The sequence below is a fragment of the Mesoplodon densirostris genome, chromosome 11, assembly GCF_025265405.1.
Source record: "Mesoplodon densirostris isolate mMesDen1 chromosome 11, mMesDen1 primary haplotype, whole genome shotgun sequence".
NCBI lineage: Eukaryota > Metazoa > Chordata > Mammalia > Artiodactyla > Ziphiidae > Mesoplodon > Mesoplodon densirostris.
Genome location: NC_082671.1, coordinates 48,576,799 through 48,596,032, shown reverse-complemented (window position 1 = coordinate 48,596,032; position 19,234 = coordinate 48,576,799). Strand labels below are relative to the sequence as shown.

Sequence of the window (19,234 nt, the reverse complement as noted above, 5' to 3'; positions counted from 1 at the left end):
GGGGGGCGGGGGGGGGTGAGGCTGTGTTTCCGCTGGACTAGCCGCAGTACCTGCCAGAGGAGCAAAGGAGGAGGGAGAGTGGAAAGAGAATGCTGTCGAAAACAAGAGCTAATGGCCAGTGGTCCGCAGAGGCTGCTGCAGCCCCGCCCCAGAGAGGGGAGTTTCCGGTTCCCAACCAGAATTCACCCTTCAAAAACCACATTAGCAAAGTGCTTCTTCAAGTGACACCACAAATCCCCTCCCTTGGCGTGACCAACTCCAAGCCTGGAGGTCTCAGGCGGGCCCCACTGCCCTCCCCAGGATGTGGACGATACGGGGGGAGGGGGAGGTGGCTGAAACACAGGCGCACAGTGTAGTCTCACGACCCAGGACAAACACAGCCACGCGTGGCAGAATGACAGGTGCCGCAGGGTGGTGGCTGCAGCCGGGTGCCAAGGGAAGGTACAAAGTGCTGGAACACAGGGCTGGGGGCTCGCCCTAAGGGATCTGAAAGACATTCAGCTTGCTGGTGTTCTTGAGCGTCTGGCGCCGGTTGCAGAACCAGACCCGCACGACCTCCCGGTCGTAGTTGAGCTCCTTAGCAATCTCGGTGATCTCTTGGCCTGTGGGCAGCGGGTTCTTCTCGAAGTAGGCGTTAAGAGCCTCTATGGCCTGGGGGGTAAAGGAGGTGCGGCGCTTGCGTTTCTTGGAGGGCTCGCCTCCCACAAATTCCATCAGGTTCTGCTGGCCTTCCTGGTTCCGGAGTTCGGCTTCATTCAGCCACTTCTCCAGCACTGGCTTCAGCTTCTGTGCGCTCTTGGGCGTGATGTCCAGCTTCTCAAACCTGTAAGTGACCCAAGCCCAGGAAGGAACAGTGAGAGTGTCTTACTCCCCACACCGGGCATGAGCACCATCCACAGGGGGCTGCTCCTCTTGGGGCTGTTGGGGCCGTGTTCAGTGTTTCCCTCACCACCCCCACTAAAACCCCCTGGCTCGGCCAAGCCCAGACTCCTCAGACTGTCCTGTATCCCAGGTCATAACAGGGAGACCGTTCCCATGGCCTCGGTTCAATAGTGCGATGATAACAGGGCAACTGCTTTAATAAGCACCATTCCAGAACTTTCATATCCAAATGGGTGAGGTCCTTTAAGGAGTCATCTTGAGAGGCCTCCAGAGATGCCAAACGGATGTCGTAAGTACTGTCCTCCAACTGCAGCATCTCTAAGTCAGAATACTCTTTCTGGCTGAGCCCAGATGTGACTACAGAATTCCCAACATGGCACGGTAGTCTAATAGTCACTCTAGTCTAATCTATAGAATTGGCAGGCAGATGAAACCTTTTGGCCATCTCTGAAATGTGTGTTTTTTCGTGTTTGAAACCCTCGGCTATCCTTCCTTTATTTCTTTTGTTTGTTTATTTGTTTCTTTGTTTTTGGCCATGTAACGTGGCTTGCGGGATCTTAGTTCCCAGAACAGGGATTGAACCTGGGACCCTAGCAGTGTCCTAACCACTAGACCGGCAGGGAATTCCCTACCCCTCCTTTAATACTGGCACCAGAACAAGTCTGTACGCCGCACACAGAAAAATCAGCTACATCACTTTATAGTCATGCCTCAAAAGAGGGGGAGATGGGAGTATGATAGGGGTGATAGTGGGTTATAGTTGAGAACCAAGCCAGAACTGACTAATTTGTGACTAATTTCATAAGCTGTACTCCTGTCCCTCTAGGATTCCTAAATGGATTAGGATCCCGGCTTTCCCAAAAAACACAATATAAATGCTCAGGATTTGGGGCTAAACTTCAGAGGGCCCCCAGAAAGACTCTGGCTACTCTAGGTGTTCATGTCTACCCTTAGAACAGCTTTCCCTGTCCGGAAGAGGGCAGAAGCCAGGGAGAATATGGAAAAGGGCCAGATACCTGGGCCCCTGTGAGTGCCCTGACCTTGTCCAAGGCAGCCTTACTCACCGGCAAATGGCTGACTGGCTGTAGGCTGGGCCTTCCGTCGCGGTCAAAGCCTGACCCACCTGGGTCTGTGTGAGGCCCAGGGATAGCCGCCGGATCTTAAAGTTCTTGGCAAACTCCCGGATCTCTTCTAAGTTGATCCCGTCCTCATCCAGACTCGGGGTATGTGGCTCTAGGCCAAAGGAAGGGGGCAGGGGTGTGTGTAAGACAGACAATCTTCACTGCTTATCTTGCCCATTGGCCTAGCCTGGTGCTGTAGTGAGGGATGAGGACATTTGACAAAAGGCCTATGTACCCTTAAGACCCTCATCACCCCTGTCCCCAAGACAAATTAGACTTGGGGGTAAGGGGCCAGGACCAATGTGTATAGAGGTAGAGGCCTATTTTCAAGTTCTTCCAGCTCTAACTGTTGACCCTCCCCCATTCTCCCCAGCCTGGCCCCAAGCACACCTGTTGGCCATCCACATTCCTCAAATACTGGGTGAGAGACAGCCAATGGCTTGGCTTCTCAGAGAAGCAGCCAGACAGCTGGCTAAGCAGCCTCCACCATCATCATGCATAGAATCCAGCTCCCCAGGATGAGAATAAGAAAGCCAGTTCCTGGCAATGGGCCTGTGCCCTTCCCCTGTGGACCCCAGGAAGTTTATTAAGGAGAGCGTCATCTAATGAGGTCATCATATCCAAATAAATGCCTCTCCCCTTCTCCACAACCTTCTCTAGAAGCCACTTACTGGACACCAGCTGGCTGACAGTAGGGGTCTCTGAGCAGGTGATCGGGATGGGAGCAGAGGCAGCTGGCTTGGCCGCTGGGGCTGGGCTGGCGATGACCACAGCTGGCTGGGGCATGGCTGCTGGGGGCTGGATGGGCTGCACCTGTGAGGAGAAGCGCCAACAAACCCCACTGCCCGCCTGCCTGTTTCAGGGGGGTGGAGTCTCTGGTGGGGCCAGAGGCAGGGCAAAAGTGGGCATGGAGGGACTTCCCTGGTGGAGCAGTGGTTAAGAACCCAGCTTCCAATGCAGGGGACATGGGTTCGAGCCCTGGTCCGGGAAGATCCCACATGCCGTGGAGCAACTAAGCCCGCGAGCCACACAACTACTGAGCCCGGGTGCCACAACTACTGAAGCCACGCACCTAGAGCCCGTGGCTCCACAACAAGAGAAGCCACCGCAATGAGAAGCCTGCGCACCTCAACGAAGTGTAGCCCCCACTCGCTGCAACTAGAGAAAGCCCGCGCACAGCAACGAAGACCCAACACAGCCAAAAATTAATTAATTAATTAATTAATTAATTAATTAATTAATTAATTAATTTAAAAAAGTGGGCATGGAATCCTCACTCACCCAGCACACTCCTACCTGTGCCCCATCAAAAAGCAAGACTAGAAGCTACGCATTAGCACTCACCCAATGATAATGACCTCCAAAATAAGCATAGAACGTGCCCCACCAAGCTGGGGCCTTGTTGCTGCCTATGACCCGGGCAGGTCAGAGGCTCAGAAAGGTTCAGCACACCTGGTCAAAGCCCCAACAAGTGTGTCCGCCCTTGAGATAACTGCTCTCAAATCTCTGCTCTCAAAGGAAGAACCTAAACCTGATTCTAGAGCCTCCAGGCCCCAAATATCCATTAATAGAGAACGTGGCAAATGACTTCTGGGACCTCTCTACATTAAGATACTGTGCAGCCATGATGAAGAATAAGGTTAGGGCTTCCCTGGTGGCGCAGTGGTTGAGAGTCCGCCTGCCGATGCAGGGGACACGGGTTCGTGCCCCGATCCCGGAAGATCCCACATGCCGCGGAGCGGCTGGGCCCGCGAGCCATGGCCGCGGAGCCTGTGTGTCCGGAGCCTGTGCTCCGCAACGGGAGAGGCCACAACAGTGAGAGGCCCGCGTACAGAAAAAAAAAAAAAAAAAAAAAAAAAAAAGAATAAGGTTTATCTCTTAACTGCTACCATGGAAAGAGCTCTGAGTCACAGTGCTAAGTGAAAGAAAAAAAAGTAAGGTGAAAAACAGTTTTTATGGAATAATTCCTTTAAAAAGACATATGAATTTCCCGGAAAAAAAAAATCTTGAGGCATATAAAGCAAACTGTCAACAGAAGTCATCTCTGGAAGTAGAGTTAGAAGGGATTTTTACTTTTTGACATCACACATAATGTTGGAATTTTTATAAATAACATGTATCAAATTTATAATCAGGAGAAACTATAAATATATGAAATTAGTATCTTTAGTATGATTTTTTTCTTTTTTTTTTTTTGCGGTACACGGGCCTCTCACTGTTGTGGCCTCTTCCGCTGCGGAGCACAGGCTCCGGACGTGCAGGCTCAGAGGCCATGGCTCACGGGCCCAGCCGCTCCGCGGCATGTGGGATCTTCCTGGACCAGGGCACGAACCCGTGTCCCCCTGCATCGGCAGGTGGACTCTCAACCACTGCGCCACCAGGGAAGCCCTAGTATGATTTTTTTTAAAGCTTCCTGAAAGTGCAGATTTCTTTAGGATGGGTCCTGTTCCCTGAATTCTACCTCCTGGTAGCTTCAAGTCATTCCCTCATCATCCCCAGGGCCTTGTTCAGGGCTCCTTGTCTCTGGCCAAAATTGTTTAAGCTGTCTCCTAACAGAGACGATGACTCAAGTCTCACCACAGTCCAATTCTTGGCTCCACCTGGATAACGGAGGGAATTTTTTTTTTTTTTTTTCTTTTTGCGGTATGTGGGCCTCTCACTGTTGTGGCCTCTCCCGTTGCGGAGCACAGGCTCCGGACGCGCAGGCCCAGCGGCCATGGCTCACGGGCCCAGCCGCTCCGCGGCATATGGGATCCTCCCAGACCGGGGCACGAACCCGTATCCCCTGCATCGGCAGGCGGACTCTTAACCACTGCGCCACCAGGGAGGCCCGGAGGGAATTTTTAAAATGCAAATCTAATCAGCCACTTCCCTGCTAAAAACCCTCCCGCGACTCCCCACTACCTGATATTAGTGATGACAATAGAAGCACCATTTTTCAAGTGCTCTCTGTGTACCAGAGTATAAACTGCCTTACGTGTAATCTATCCTTTAACATTCATAACCTTCTGAAGTTGGTCCTCTTATCACCTCCATTTTATAGATGAGGCTAAGAGGTTATTCAATGAAGCTGGGAAGCTACATACCACTAACTTGTTAGGGATGTGAATTCTTGGATGCCACTCCAGACCTACTGAATCAGAGGCCCTGGGGTGGGGCCCGGGAATCTGCATCCCAGCAAGCCCTGCAGTTGGTTCTGCAGCACACTCATGTTTGAGAACCCCTGCTCTGGCACGCTGTACTTCCTGCAATTCTGTGGAGGTAGAATACTCTCTCATCCAACTCATCCCTTTAGATTAGTTCAGTGTCCTACTCTACGAAGCCTTGTCAAACTCCCCAGTCTGCTGAGGGCTCCCTTCTCTGGGTTCCCAAAGCACCTTATCCTATCATAGCCTTTGTCACGCTGACTTATAATTGTCTCTGATGTTGGGCTACCTAAGGTTAGGAAGGGCATCTTATTCATCTCTACATCTTCAGCACCTGGAATATAGTAGGCATTCAAAAACTGCTCCTAGAATGAACACATAAATGAATAATCAATGCCACGGTGCAGGGCGGAGGGGTGGAGGGGTGAAGGGGTGAAGAGGGAGACGGTACATAACGAACCTCCCAGGGCCTTTCTAGTGATTTGTTCACCCTGGAGCTGACCGAGGCCCAGTTTACTTTGACCACCCCTGTCTGGCTTTCTCAGAGTGCTATTGACCTCTGAGGGCACATATCCACATGTTCGGTGTGTGTAGGTAAGGGGTCGGGGGACGATGGTGCTGTTTTCCCAGGCAGAGAATGTGTGGACTCATGTGAACCTTCTACCCTGGAACCTCCCCCGGCTTTGGGGAGGTGCCCTGCTTTCCCAGGGGCTTCAGAAAATAGTGTCGTCCTGCTCACAGCCTGGAGGGAGGCCACCCATGCCAGACAGCACTGCCTGCCCCCAGCCCCAAACCCAGCCCTTGTACCTCACTCTTAGCGGGGGACTCAGGAGTGCTTGGCTTCCGGACAGCCACGGGAGAAGTCAGGGGGCTGCTGGCCAGGGCTGCGATCACCTGGCCCTGCGCGTTCAACAACAGCTGGGGGGTCACAGCCTGGACCTGCAGGCTTTGGGCTGGTGCTGGGGCCGCCATGCTAGCCGAGTTCACTACCCACGGAAGTGTTCCAATAACCTGGGAGGAAACATAGGGACCCCAAGTGTGAGGGCAGCGTCCAGGTCCATCCCCAACCCAAATCCCCACATTGGCAGGAAGGGACTTAGACGAATCACTTAACCCCTCTGGGCCTGTTTCCTCACAAGAAAGTGAAGGATTCACACTCTAGGGGCCGCTTCCTTTATTCTCTCTCCAGAGCCGTGGTGGGGCAGGAGTAGGTCTGCCTGTGCATTCAGACAGATCTGGATGGGAATCCCTGCTCTGCCACATTTTAACGGTGTGGCTTAATTTCTCTGAACCTCAGCCTTCTCCCCTGTAAAACGGGAATAAAAATCTCCACCCAGTTAGGTGTGTACTCAAAAAAAAAGTGGGATAATGTATGAGAAAGCACCTAGCACAGAGGTTGGTCACAAAGTGAGTGCTCCATAAACGAAAACCCCCAGCTAGAGTGAGTACCACCAGGGCTGGATGGGGGCTATACCCCTGCCTGGCCTCAGCATCAGCAGAGAGCTGTCACACAAGAGGTATGAACAGCAGCTTGTCACCCTAGTTGAGTTCCTGTGACCCTCAGCCCAAGTCCTGCCCCTCCTCCACAGCCGGCGTCTCCACCAGTCCCCACCCCTCAGCCTGGCTTTGACCACTTGCCTGTCCCTGAGCGTTGGTGAGGATCTGACTGCTGATCCCCGGCATGCTGGGAACGGCGTTGGCAATGACCGGAGTTGCAGTGAGGGAGCCCAGGATCTGGGTCTGTCCCCCGAGGGAAGCAGCACTGATCTGTGGGTGGAGGAAGAGCCTTGCTCAGAGGCGATGGGGCAAGAAAGAGCCCAAGGCAGAGGGAAGAGGGCTGAGGGTACTGGGGCGGGGGGTATGGATGCTGGGCAGATGTAAATGTGGGCTGCAGGCCCAAGTCCACCAGCTGAATAGTGTCCAGGGCCAGGGGCTGCAGGGGGTAAGCAGGGAAGGGTGGGGTCGCAGTCATGGAGGAGTAACTCTGGCTGATCTTTCGGGCTAGCCCTGGGAGGGTAGAAAGGCCAGACTGGAGGGGCTGATGTGACTCTAGTCACAGCTAACAGCCTCTAGCTCCACCTTAGCGACAGCTCACAAGTTTGCAATCCCCAGATATCCTCCCACCCTCCAAGGCTGGTCCAGTGGTTCAGGTTCTGGAGGATTTGCCCAGCCCTCTTGGCAGAGGTTGTCTGCTCTTGTCTGGGACGGACGGGCTGGCAGCTGCAGGGGAAGGCCTCAGAGGGAGCCCATCTCTGCCGAAGTGTTGGAAGAGAGCCGTGTTCAGGGGGCTGGTCCTCCACCTCCTTCCTCCCCCGAGGGAAGGGTCAAGTTCACCCTTGGCCAGAGATTCCGTCCATCCCCGTTTAGCCCCTGGTGAGGGCAGCAGCTTACGATTCCTGGGCTAAACGCGAAGCCTGCAGGCTGAACGGTGATCTGTGGGGGGCTGTCCACTGGCTTGGGGGTGGGGGCAGTCGCGGTGGCAGCAGTGGGCTGCGGCAGAATGGCAGGTGTGGTCTGCAGCAGCGGCTGGGTCTGGATCAGCGTCTGGGGCTGGGCTGGCGGTCGGGGCCGGGTGGGCGAGGAGGCCTGGGCCGGTGGGGCAGCTTGTACAGGTGCCGGGAGAGCGGCGTTCAGCACAGCAGCTGCTACGAGCAAGGCAGAGACAGAGGTGCTCAAATGCCTAGCCGTAGCCCAGGGAGGCTCCAATCCCAAGGGATCTGGCACGAGAACGAGGGGGGGTTGGGGCAGGGGGGACAGGCAGCTGTGATTCACTCGATCTTGGCGGGGGCGGCACATGCCAACTTCTCTCATCCCCCCTCCCTTGGGCCTGGAGAGGTGTAGATTCAAAACCAGAAGTTGAATCTTCTTGCAGTCCTTCTCAGGAGGCTGGTCGCGGGGTGAGTTCTGGCGTAGGGGGGAGGGGGAGTCTCAGACAGTTGGTTGAAGGCAGAGAGGCCTGCTGGGCCAGCACGGTGCCATGGCCTAGAGTCCCGAGGTGGTGCAGCAGCTCTGTGGCTGGGTGCCTGGGACACCAGATCCAGACTCCAGGGCTGTCGCCCGGGAAGGGCCGCGGGTTTGGAGTCCAACATGGCAAGCACGCGTGCAGGGATGGTAGTGTAAGGTGGTGGGGAGCCTGGTGCAGTCCTGGGGAGAGTTGCCGTTACCTTGGAGACCGGCTAAAGGTGGCTTGAAAATTGCCCCCGTGGGAGAAGCAGCGGTCAGTCCTGGGAGGGCAGCCACGGTTGCTGTAGGAATTGTCCACACGGCCAGCCCCTGCTGACCAGCCACTTGACCTGCAATACTGATGGGGATAAGAAGAGGTTGAGTAACTGCCCCTGCTGGAACCATAACTCCTGTCAGAACTGTGGCTAAGTTTTCCTGAGTCAAGACCTGCAAAAGCAAACAAGATTTCAGAAAGAAAAGAAAAAATAAAAAATCAACATTGACAGCGCAAACACTGGGTCTCTCAGACCCAGCTGAGCACACACAAAGCATTCTGAGGGCAGTAGGGAAAGGCCGCATGAGGGCGGGGAAGAGACAAGCCCTAGCCGGAGGCCCAACCCCGCCCGAGGGGGCACCTGGACTGGACTATCCCACCTTCAGAGAAGCAGCCCACAGCGGGGACAGGGCCTAGCCCTGCTCAAGGACCAGAAAGGGTCACAGGCCTCTCCCACCATGGTCTGGTGCCTCCCAAGCCTTCCCCGGGCCCTTGCCCACAGGACCAATGCTTTGTGGCCAGGAAGCAGGGGACAGGGGCTGGTGGAACCAAGCGGTCAAGACCCACAGGGGCCTCTGGGAAGTTCTGATGGAGGACAATCCTGATGGATGCCTTGGAGAACTGTGCTTGCAGTGAAAGGTCACAGGGAGCTCTGCATGCTTGGAGGCCCCTGGAGACAGCTTCTCACTGAGCTGGGGCCACCCCTGGCTCTAAGTGAGGACCAAAAATCCATTAACTCTTCTAGGCATCCCCTAGAGGGGCTGACAAGGGTATCCACTCACTTAGTCAGTAGATGACTTGAAGGAGTTAATGTAATCTCTATAATCCTTCCTGAACCTGAGGAGATTACCTGGCAAATGCAGATCTACTTTTCCCAGGGGGCCTGATCTGGGGCAGGGGAGAGGGCAGGGGTACCTAGTAGGAGACTCCCTCCCTCAAGCCACAGCCCCTTCCCTGTCCTGCCTCGTGAAGTTCCCAGCTCCCATGGCCAGCCCATGTTGGCTATCCCATGCCTTGCTCCTGCCCACTGCCCTCTGTCCAGCTCCCTGGGGTGGCCCTTACCTGGGGGGCAGCTTGTACAGCCAGTGGCGTCAGGGTCTGCGATGCCTGAGGCTGGCATGGGGCTTGGCTGAAGGTGGCAACAGCAGGGGCGGGGCTCGGAGGCATCCCCGGGAGTGACTTCACTTCAAGTGGCATTGGGAGAGAGAGGGACAAGGAGTGAGCCTGGGTGAGTGTGACAACCCTCAGCCCTACATTGTATTCCTGCGTAACCCGAGGCCAATCACTGGCCTTCCCTGGCCCCAGAGACAGCTTCCCAAAAGCTACGGGGAGTGAGAATAGGAGGCTGGAGAACCCTGGGCCAGACCTGGAAGGTAGGCCACCCTCTTCTCACATGTGGATGAAGAAACTGCAGACCCAGGCACAGTTGGGTATCAGTCTCTCATCTCCTGGCTCTGTAGGATGCTAGGACCTATCACATAATCAGTAGTAGAAAGGAACATGTGTCAGGGAGAGAAGGAGCTAGAATCAGTGGGATTGACTGGCTCATCCAGCAACTGCATCATTGTTCACCCTACCTTCAGGCTACTTTTTGGATGCAGGTGCTGGCTTGGGGAAGGGGTAGGACTCCTGTAGGGTGAAGTCTTGGAAGTGACATGTCTTGGCCACACTCAGGATTACAGGGGCTCTCCAGGCCAGGCAGCTTTGCTTCTTGCCATTCCCTGAGGTCTGAAGTCTGGGGAAGTTCTAAAGGAACTTCCCATGCATTGGAGCTTTTCACCCAGGTGAGAGCTTCCTCTTGCCACCTGGATTTATTTAGGTACTGGGACCTGTACCAGGAAACCTCTTTAAAGCCACACAACAATGCGGAGAGGGTTTATTATTTAATATATGGTGAGACATTAAAGAGAATCTAGGTGTTGTGTGTTCGACCAGATCAGTGGTTTCTTTTTTTTTTTTTTTATACAGCAGGTTCTCATTAGTTATCCATTTAATACATATTAGTGTATATATGCCAATCCCAATCTCCCAATTCATCACACCAGTGGCTTCTAAATACTGACTGGGTATAGGTTTCCAGGCCCTAGTCTAGGCCTACTGAGTCAGAATGTCCAGGAGTGGAGGCCAGGAACCTTGTATCTCTCTCTTTTTCTTTTAAGCTCCCTTGTGATACAGCACACAGACAAAGTGGGAACCACTGAACTAGATAACCTTCCAAGCCTGCATTCCCAGCCTGTGTTTTAATCTGGAAAGGCACCAACCTAAGTAAGGACTAGACTGTTTACAGTATATAATTTAAAAATCCAGATTGCTTAAAGAATGAAAGAGGCAAGCAACGACCACAAAAGCCTTATAAAATACTAAAGAAAACAAAATGGCAGATTTATCTCCACTGTGAAGGGGAGATACATTTCTAACTATTGAAAAAAAATCAGAGAAGGATAATCTGAACCTCTGGAAATTTAAAAAATATTTTGCTTGACAAAGTGTGATGAAACCTAAAAAGGAAAGTGAGGAAATGGGAATGTGATAAACACGAGTGATGAAAGCTTACCATGGGTATAGTCACTTCATTAGGATATGCTGTATTTCCAGAGTAGGACCATGGGCCCTAGGGTTTGCCTACATTTAGGGTTTTTGTAGCTTCCTGCTAGACTGCTTTTCAGGAAGACTGAACCAATTTACAGCACCAGCAACAATGTACCTGTTTCTCCACAGCACCACCCAATTTAGGTTTTATCACTGTTTATTTATTTTTCTGGCTTAATAGGCATAGGTGGTACCTCATAGCCAATTACTTTTTCTCTCATTGATAGCAAGATTTTGTATTTTTCCGTGTGATGACTTCCTCCTACGTAAACAATTGGCTTCTCTTCAAAAGGAATTTGGGTGGACTACACCTCAAAGAAAAATAAAATTAAAGGGCCATTCAAAGCAGCACTGTTTATGACAGTGAAAAATCAGACAGTTTGATAATAGCCAAAACCAGAATCAGATGAGTGAATCTGTCAATAAAGGACGTGGAATATGAAATAATATGGTGGTAAGTGTCATGCTACTTAGCCCGCCCTCAGGGGCCACACCTATAAAAATGTGTACGTGTGACAAGGTTTGGGTAATAATTTGGAGTGACACAAATCACTAGATTCTTTTTTCATCTTGAAAGTTTCCTATTACTTAGTTTTATTTTGTTTTAAGAGGAAACACTTCTCAATATTGCATACACAGAAACGTTCCATCAAAGCCACAGTTTAAGCTGGCAGCTCCTTAGGAGGTACCATCAACATACCTCCCTTCCCTCCTTGACAATGACTGAAATTCCTTTATAAAGAAGACTTTGGTGAAAAGCTTAAGTATACAAACCTCTGGAAGAAGATGCACACTACCGTGAACACTCATATTAAGGTGTAAATAATTGATCTCTGATCAGTTCCTGAGATCAGGTTTTGGATAAGGAGCAGGATTAAGGCGCCAGAAGAAATGAGATACGGAAGATGGATGAAAGGGTAAAAAAGGAAGTTAAGGCACTGTGGATAAACCTGGAAAGAAGTGGAAAGGGTGGCCGAGACGGAGAATCCTTGTCTTTCCTGCCTGCCCACCAGGGCACTGGCCCATGGGAGCAGGTGATGGCTCATCCTGGCCTCAACAAGGAAGCAGAACATTTCCAGGCTAGGGGAAAATGGTCACGTCTCTTGTCATTCCTTTACTCAAAAGGAGAAAAGAGAACACGGGTTACTAGGGTCCCAAATGGATCTGCACACTGATTTGCGAGTAGAACGAGGGAGGTGAGATCTGGCAGGGGTTTTGTTAAAGAATTGCCTGTTCTCTTTGCTCTCTTCTTGTCTCCTCCTCTTGGCCCACACCCTCTCCCCCAACCACATCTCCAATCTAGGGAAGGGGTGAAGTTCAGCAGAAAGCAAGGGGAGATGAATCATGGCTTTCTGGGGGAATTGGCAAGGGAGGCCCCAAGCTTCCTGCAAAAGGTGTTAATAAGGTGTTAATGAGGGAAGTCAATGAAAGGGTGCCCTGTGCCCAGAGTGCCTAGGACCAGCCCCAGCTTCTAGAACAGCCCAGGCTGTCTCACAGCTGTACTGCAGGGTCCTTAGGGGAGACGGTGTGAGCCAATCAGCCATATACATTCCACATGCAGGAGAATCAAACTCATGCCCTGAAGTCATCTTTGGAGAATAAGAGCACAAATAAGCCCACCAGGCTAGACTCATGCCAGCCCAGTCGGGAGTGAGGGGCTGGCATTCTACAAGGCCCTCCCTAACACACACGTCCTTAGTCCAAGGTGGGTATGATGGCCTCCCATCCCCAACTCCTGGCACCGCCCAGCTCCACCACAAAAGGTACTGATTTGGAAGGGCCGTCAGGATCCTGAAGGCTTAGTCCTCTCCGCCTTGAGCTTGAGGGTCTGGTTTAGACCTGGGAGCCCTCTCTGAGGTTAATTCAATTCCCTCACCCTGACCCATCCCAGTTTAGGTCTGTAAGTGACTGAAACCAGAACTAAAGTTCCAGGGATGAGGAGTGGCCTAGGAGCTGACCAACAGTACAGACTGTGAGCAGAGGCTGTCCAGTGGACAGGAAGACAGTGAGACCCTAAAGCCACCTAGCCCCCTCCGGCTTCATGCTGGCTCTCCAGGGGGAACACAGGAGGGGACTCAGGTGGAGCAATGCCACATGGGAGCAGGTAGCCTCATACCAGTTGCCTCTGCAGAGGAGTCTGGGTTGTCTGGCCCAGCTTCACCAGCAGCTTCACCGGCTTTGGTGGGGCCTCCGCTCTGGGAGCCCTCGGCGGCCACACCTTCCAGTGCTTTGCCCTCCTCCTCAGCAGGGATCTGGGCATCCACTCCAACCTCCAGAACTCGGATGGTCTCATGGCCTGACATCACGATGACCTGCAAACAGAGGACGGGGACACTGCTGGGGGGAGGGGCAGATCAGCCCTGGGGAACCAGAGCTCTGGGTATGGCTGAGGGAGAGAGGAGAGAGCATGTCAGGATGCAGACCTCCTGTCTCAAGGACTGTGTGCTCTGTGAGAATTCCAGAGCCTGGAGCAGACTGCAGCTCCCTGATTCCAGGGAAGGAGGTACTAGGAGAAAGTAGGGCCTGGTGACAGGGAGAAGGGCCTGACACAAGCTAGGAAAAGTCCCACAGAGCCAGGCCACTTGGGGACATTTCCATTTGTTTCCTCTCTTGGATTCAGTGCAGGGAGTGGTAAATGGCCTCTCCCACAGCCTTGCAAGGTTGTCTTCTTGGCTGCTAGGATATTGGAGTGTGATTACGATGGCCCCTAACACCATAGCCACAGCTTAAGCTGGGACAAGAAGCAAACCCCTCTTCACGTCCCTCGAGTTATTATAGGAGTGGAAAATGAATGCTCCGCAATACTGGGTAACTTTTTAAGCTCATGGTTCCTTTATTTCCAAAACTCTGGGGTACGGGCCAAGATTTCCCTCCAAGCCAACTTCCTGAAGCGAGGGTCAGGAATCCTGAAGACGTGGCCTCTCGCTGGCCCTCCTGGACTGGAGCTTTGTACCCTGTGGGCCTGCAGCTCCAGTGTGCCTTCTGCTGTGGGTATGCTCCGACCTGGAGGGGAGCCCCCATGCCCAGCAATGCAGGCAGCCCCTGGGCCTCCTCGGAACACTGGCTCCCCTTTCCTGCTCAAAGAGCCAGCACTCAGCGCTTCACCTCCAGCACTGACGTGCTTCCAACTGGGCCACTCAAGAGTCAGGGACACCCGGCACATTAAAAAGCTCTGTGTCAGGCCTTCCCTGTGCTCCGCCTAGGCCTGAAGACACTCCCACAACACGCTCCTTAGGCCTGAAAACTGGATCCAGCCAGAGACTGCTGGAAAAAAGCAACACTGTGACCCATCAGGGGAGTATGAGTGCAATAACCCCCCAAGCAGTTCCCTTTCTGACTCAAGCTTGACCTATGAAGGACTTTACTCCCATCTCATTTTAAGAGATGTTAGTTAATCTTTTTTCTCCTTTTAAAAATTACATAAGTCGGAAATTCCCTGGTGTCTCACTGCCAGGGGCCTGGGTTCGATCCCTGGTTAGGGAACTAAGATTCCATAAGCCACGCTCTCAAAAGAAAAAAAAATTACATAAGTAATAAAAGGTCATTGTAAGAAAAATTAGAAAATGATATATAAGCAAGAAAAAAAATTAATTCCCTGATATCCAAATCTTTCCCCATGTTAACTTATATGTATTTTCACATTTTAATTTCACTTTGTAAAGTCACAGCTTAAGTCCCCAAACCCAGCCCCTGAGAAATCCTAGCTGGCAACTACATCTGGATAGGTAAAGTGACGATCTGGACTGGTGTTTCTGGTAAGAAACAGACAACGAGGGGCTCTCTGGAGTTTTCCTCCTTGCCCACACCCCTTGGGCCATTATCCTCACTCCCCCACCTCTTCCTGCCCCAGAAGATACCTGCTCATTGACAGTCAGAGATGAGTCTGGCCCGGCTCCAGGATCCATGGTCACTTGTCAGGGTCGGGTGGGGCTGGCCCACACCTACACATCCTGCAGGGTGAGATGGGACGGGAAAAGCAAAGGCTGATGCGACATAGTACTAAAATTTCCATGCCATCTCAAAAAGTCAGAAGTAGAATGGAAGAAAGAGAGAGAAGCTAAGGTCTCCCAGGTATGTGTAGAAGTAAAGGAAATAGGATTCTAAGGATTTTAAAACTAAAGTGTCTCACTTCCTACAGCATCCTAGGAGAACCTACACTCAGGAGGAGCGAGGGTGACAAGAGGAAAGAGGGGGCCAGGCATCTTTCCCTGGGAGTTCCCCAGTCCAGTGGGAAAGAGCAGACCCAGTAGAACCCAAGGTGACTTTGACCCAGATTCTCAGAACCAGACACAAGTAAGGAGCACACTGCGTATCAGAGCATGTCTCAGGGGAGGGGTCTGAGTGGACTTCCTGGAAGAGATGGTAAAGATAGGAATAAATTAAAATAGTTGTCTCAAACTAATGTGTCTGATTATCACCTGGAACGCATTAAAAATGCAGGACCCCCCTACTCCGATTTCCCCAGACCAAACATCCCCAGAGTCTGGTTTAGTAGGTGGGTGCCCCAACATCAGCACTCAGGGGATTCTGTGGCAGTGGTCCAAGAACCATACTGGCCTTTAACACGGGAGGCAGGACAACCTCCCAGATAGTGCGGCAGCTGCCACATGCAGTGAGACAGAGTGAAACAAGCCCTTGTGAGAAACAGGTGGTCTTGCTGGAGCCACAAACCACAGTCACAAGAAACAGAGGTAATAAAGGGGACAACTAGTTTTAGACACTTATAGAGAAAAGAGTAAATTAACCTCTATTCTGAGTGCCCACTGTGCTAAGCATTTTATGGAACACTCATTCACATTATTACTCATGCCAGCTGGGGGATGGGAGCATTAGATTCACCATGTTATGGATGAGGACACTAAGCTCGGAGAAGTGTTCTGGATTCCTCACCTTTCTCTTCCTCTTCCTCTTCTACCCCGGGGTCCGCTTCGTTTGTTTTCCTTTTCCTTTTTTTTTTTTTTTGTTATTCTATTAATTGAGGTAAAATTCACATAACAACAAATTTACCATTTTAACCATTTTAAAGTGTACGACTCAATGGAATTCAGTACATTTACAATGTTGTGCAACGATCACCACTATTTAGTTCCAGAACATTTTCATCATCTAAAAGGAAATCCCATACCCATTAGCAGTCACTCCCTTTCCCTGCCAATCCCCAGTCCCTGGCAACCACAAATCTGCTTTGTCTCTGTGGATTTGCCTATTCCCAATATTTCATATAAATGGAATCATACAATATGAGGCCTTTTTGTGTCTGGCTTCTTTTACTTTGCAGAATGTTTTCAAGGTTCATCTGTGATGCGGCATGTATCAGTGCTTCATTCCTTTTCACAGAAAAGAACTGTGAAAAAATTCCATTGTATGGGCTCTCGCACTCTCTGGGGAAGGCGGAAGCACAGGTAAACCAAGATTTCATTTCCAAGATGGAAAGTCCATCAGACTCAGCTGTGACTTTACCCAGCGCTCCATAGGTCTGTGCCAATCCATCACCTCCCCGCACGAATAGTTCAAGAAAACAATCTGTGAGTGCAACACCTAGAGAACAATTAAGGAAAACAAGATCTTCATTTAATTCCCATAATTAAATGGCGTGGTAAAGTGTCTTAAAGTCAAGAATGAAAAAAAACAATCATTTTGGGGCTTCCCTGGTGGCGCAGTGGTTGAGAGTCCGCCTGCCGATGCAGGGGACACGGGTTCGTGCCCCGGTCCAGGAGGATCCCACATGCCGCGGAGCGGCTGGGCCTGTGAGCCATGGCCGATGAGCCTGCGCGTTCGGAGTCTGTGCTCCACGGCGGGAGAGGCCGCAGCAGTGAGAGGCCCGCGTACCGCAAAAAAAAACACAATCATTTTGACCCACCTCCTAGAGTAATGGAAATAAAACCAAAAATAAACAAATGCGGCCTAATGAAACTTAAAAGCTTTTGCACAGAAAAGGAAACTATAAACAAGACGAAAAGACAACCCTCAGAATGGGAGAAAATATTTGCAAATGAATCAAGGGACAAAGGATTAATCTCCAAAATATATAAACAGCCCATGCAGCTCAATATTAAAAAAACAAACAACCCAATCAAAAAATAGGCAGAAGACCTAAATAGACATTTCTCCAAAGAAGACATACAGATGGCCAAGAGGCACATGAAAAGCTGCTCAACATCACTAATTATTAGAGAAATGCAAATCAAAACTACAATGAGGTATTACCTCACACTGGTTAGAATGGGCATCACCAGAAAATCTACAAAAAACAAATGCTGGAGAGGGTATGAAGAAAAGGGAACCCTCTTGCACTGTTGGTGGGAATGTAAATTCACACAGCCACTATGGAGAAGAGTATTAAGGTTCCTTAAAAAACTAAAAATAGGGCTTCCCTTGTGGCACAGTGGTTAAGAATCTGCCTGCCAATGCAGGGGACACAGGTTCGAGCCCTGGTCCGGGAAGATCTCACATGCCTTGGAGCAACTAAGCCCGTGCACCACAACTACCAAAGCCCACGTGCCTAGAGCCTGTGCTCCGCAACAAGAGAAGCCACCGCTATGAGAAGCCCACGCACTGCAAAGAAGAGTAGCCCTGCTCGCCACAACTAGAGAAAGCCTGTGCGCAGCAACAAAGACCCAACGCAGCCAAAAATAAAATAAATAAATTTTAAAAAGAGTTCCACTATAAAAAAAAAAAAACTAAAAATAGAATTACCATATGACCCAGCAATCCCACTACTGGGCATATACCCAGAGAAAACCATAATTCAAAAAGACACGGGCCTCCCTGGTGGCGCAAGTGGTTGAGAGTCCGCCTGCCGATGCAGGGGATACGGGTTCGTGCCCCGGTCTGGGAGGATCCCATATGCCGCGGAGCGGCTGGGCCCGTGAGCCATGGCCACTGAGCCTGCGCGTCCGGAGCCTGCACGTCCGGAGCCTGTGCTCCGCAACGGGGGAGGCCACAACAGTGAGAGGCCCGCATACCGCAAAAAAAAAAAAAAAAAAAAAAAGACACATACACCCCAATGAACGCAGCGCTATTTACAATAGCCAGGTCATGGAAGCAACCTAAATGCCCATTGACTGATGAATGGATATAGAAGATGTGGTACATATATACAATGGAATATTACTCAGCCATAAAAAGGAACGAAATTGGGTCATTTGTAGAGACGTGGATGGACTTAGAGACTGTCATACAGAGTGAAGTAAGTCAGAAAGAGAAAAACAAATATCGTATATTAACGCATATATGTGGAACATAGAAAAATGGTACAGATGAACTGGTTTGCGGGGCAGAAATAGAGACACAGATGTAGAGAACAAACGTATGGACACCAAGGGGGGAAAGTGTGAGTGTGGGGGGTGGTGGTGGTGGGATGAACTGGGAGATTGGGATTGACATGATACACTAATATGTATAAAATGGATGACTAGTAAGAACCTGCTGTATAAAAATAAATAAATAAATAAATAAATTTAAAAATCAGATCTTTTCAGAGAAGCCAGCATCTTTAGCAGAAGAAAACTGGAATTTCAAGAAATTTTTAAACACATAGTGAGGTAGAAGAAAATACACATTTGAAAAATACTTTTAAGAATATCAATGCAAGTGAATCTAAATCACTGGATACTGGGTCACGCAGAGGTCTCCAAAATGATTTTGTGAATGAGAATTCTTCCCAAACAAGGATTAAATGAAGAAAAAGCAAAATCGGTGGAGATTCAGGAGAAAGAAGACCTTCTTCACAGGCTAAAACTAGTCAAAATGTATCACTCAAAGAATGACCTGTCCCAGTTACAGCTGTTAATAAGGAAGTGAAGAAGTTGTAGGCAGATGTTGCTCTGTGAGCTGCAATCAACTATGTCTGAAAAGAACAAGAAACTGAGCCTCGCCCATCTGATAGATCACTATGTGTAAGATGATAAATTGCTACGCTCTAACAGAAATGAAGAAGAATTCGTAAGAGTTTCATTCATAATTTTTTCTCCAGAGTATCTTTGAGAATGACAACATAATAAAAAAGATGCTTATATATTTTGAAGAGAAGGTATCAACCACTAGAGCTTAGAGAAAGGTATGCTGATGAAAGCCAATTTAGGAACTCTGTTATTATCTAAATATAAACCAAGTTCTAAAATGAAAATTCAGTATTTTGGATAAATTTGCTAAAGGAAACAACATTTAAATAAATATGAAAAATGTTAATAATGATTAAAAAATAATTTGGACAATCCTGGAAGTAGTTTTAATACATTGTTTTGTTTATTGTGGTTAAAAAAAAAGTTTTATTGTAA

General features: G+C 50.2%; 1 protein-coding gene and 1 pseudogene across 1 annotated transcript; one reads left to right on the top strand and one right to left on the bottom strand.

The window, feature by feature from the left end:
- Positions 1-477: 477 nt before the first annotated feature.
- POU6F1 (POU class 6 homeobox 1) lies at positions 478-14,888 on the bottom strand. The gene is made up of 10 exons (XM_060113867.1): positions 14,813-14,888; positions 13,072-13,267; positions 9,429-9,550; positions 8,314-8,539; positions 7,541-7,794; positions 6,788-6,916; positions 5,957-6,160; positions 2,675-2,816; positions 1,947-2,115; positions 478-823 (listed from the first exon to the last, which is right to left on the bottom strand). Exons 1-10 carry the CDS (start codon positions 14,858-14,860, stop codon positions 478-480), a joined length of 1,836 nt encoding a protein of 611 aa, XP_059969850.1. The 5' UTR covers positions 14,861-14,888.
- Positions 14,889-15,795: 907 nt separating this feature from the next.
- Positions 15,796-18,941, top strand: LOC132499525 (swi5-dependent recombination DNA repair protein 1 homolog; annotated as a pseudogene).
- Positions 18,942-19,234: the final 293 nt, after the last annotated feature.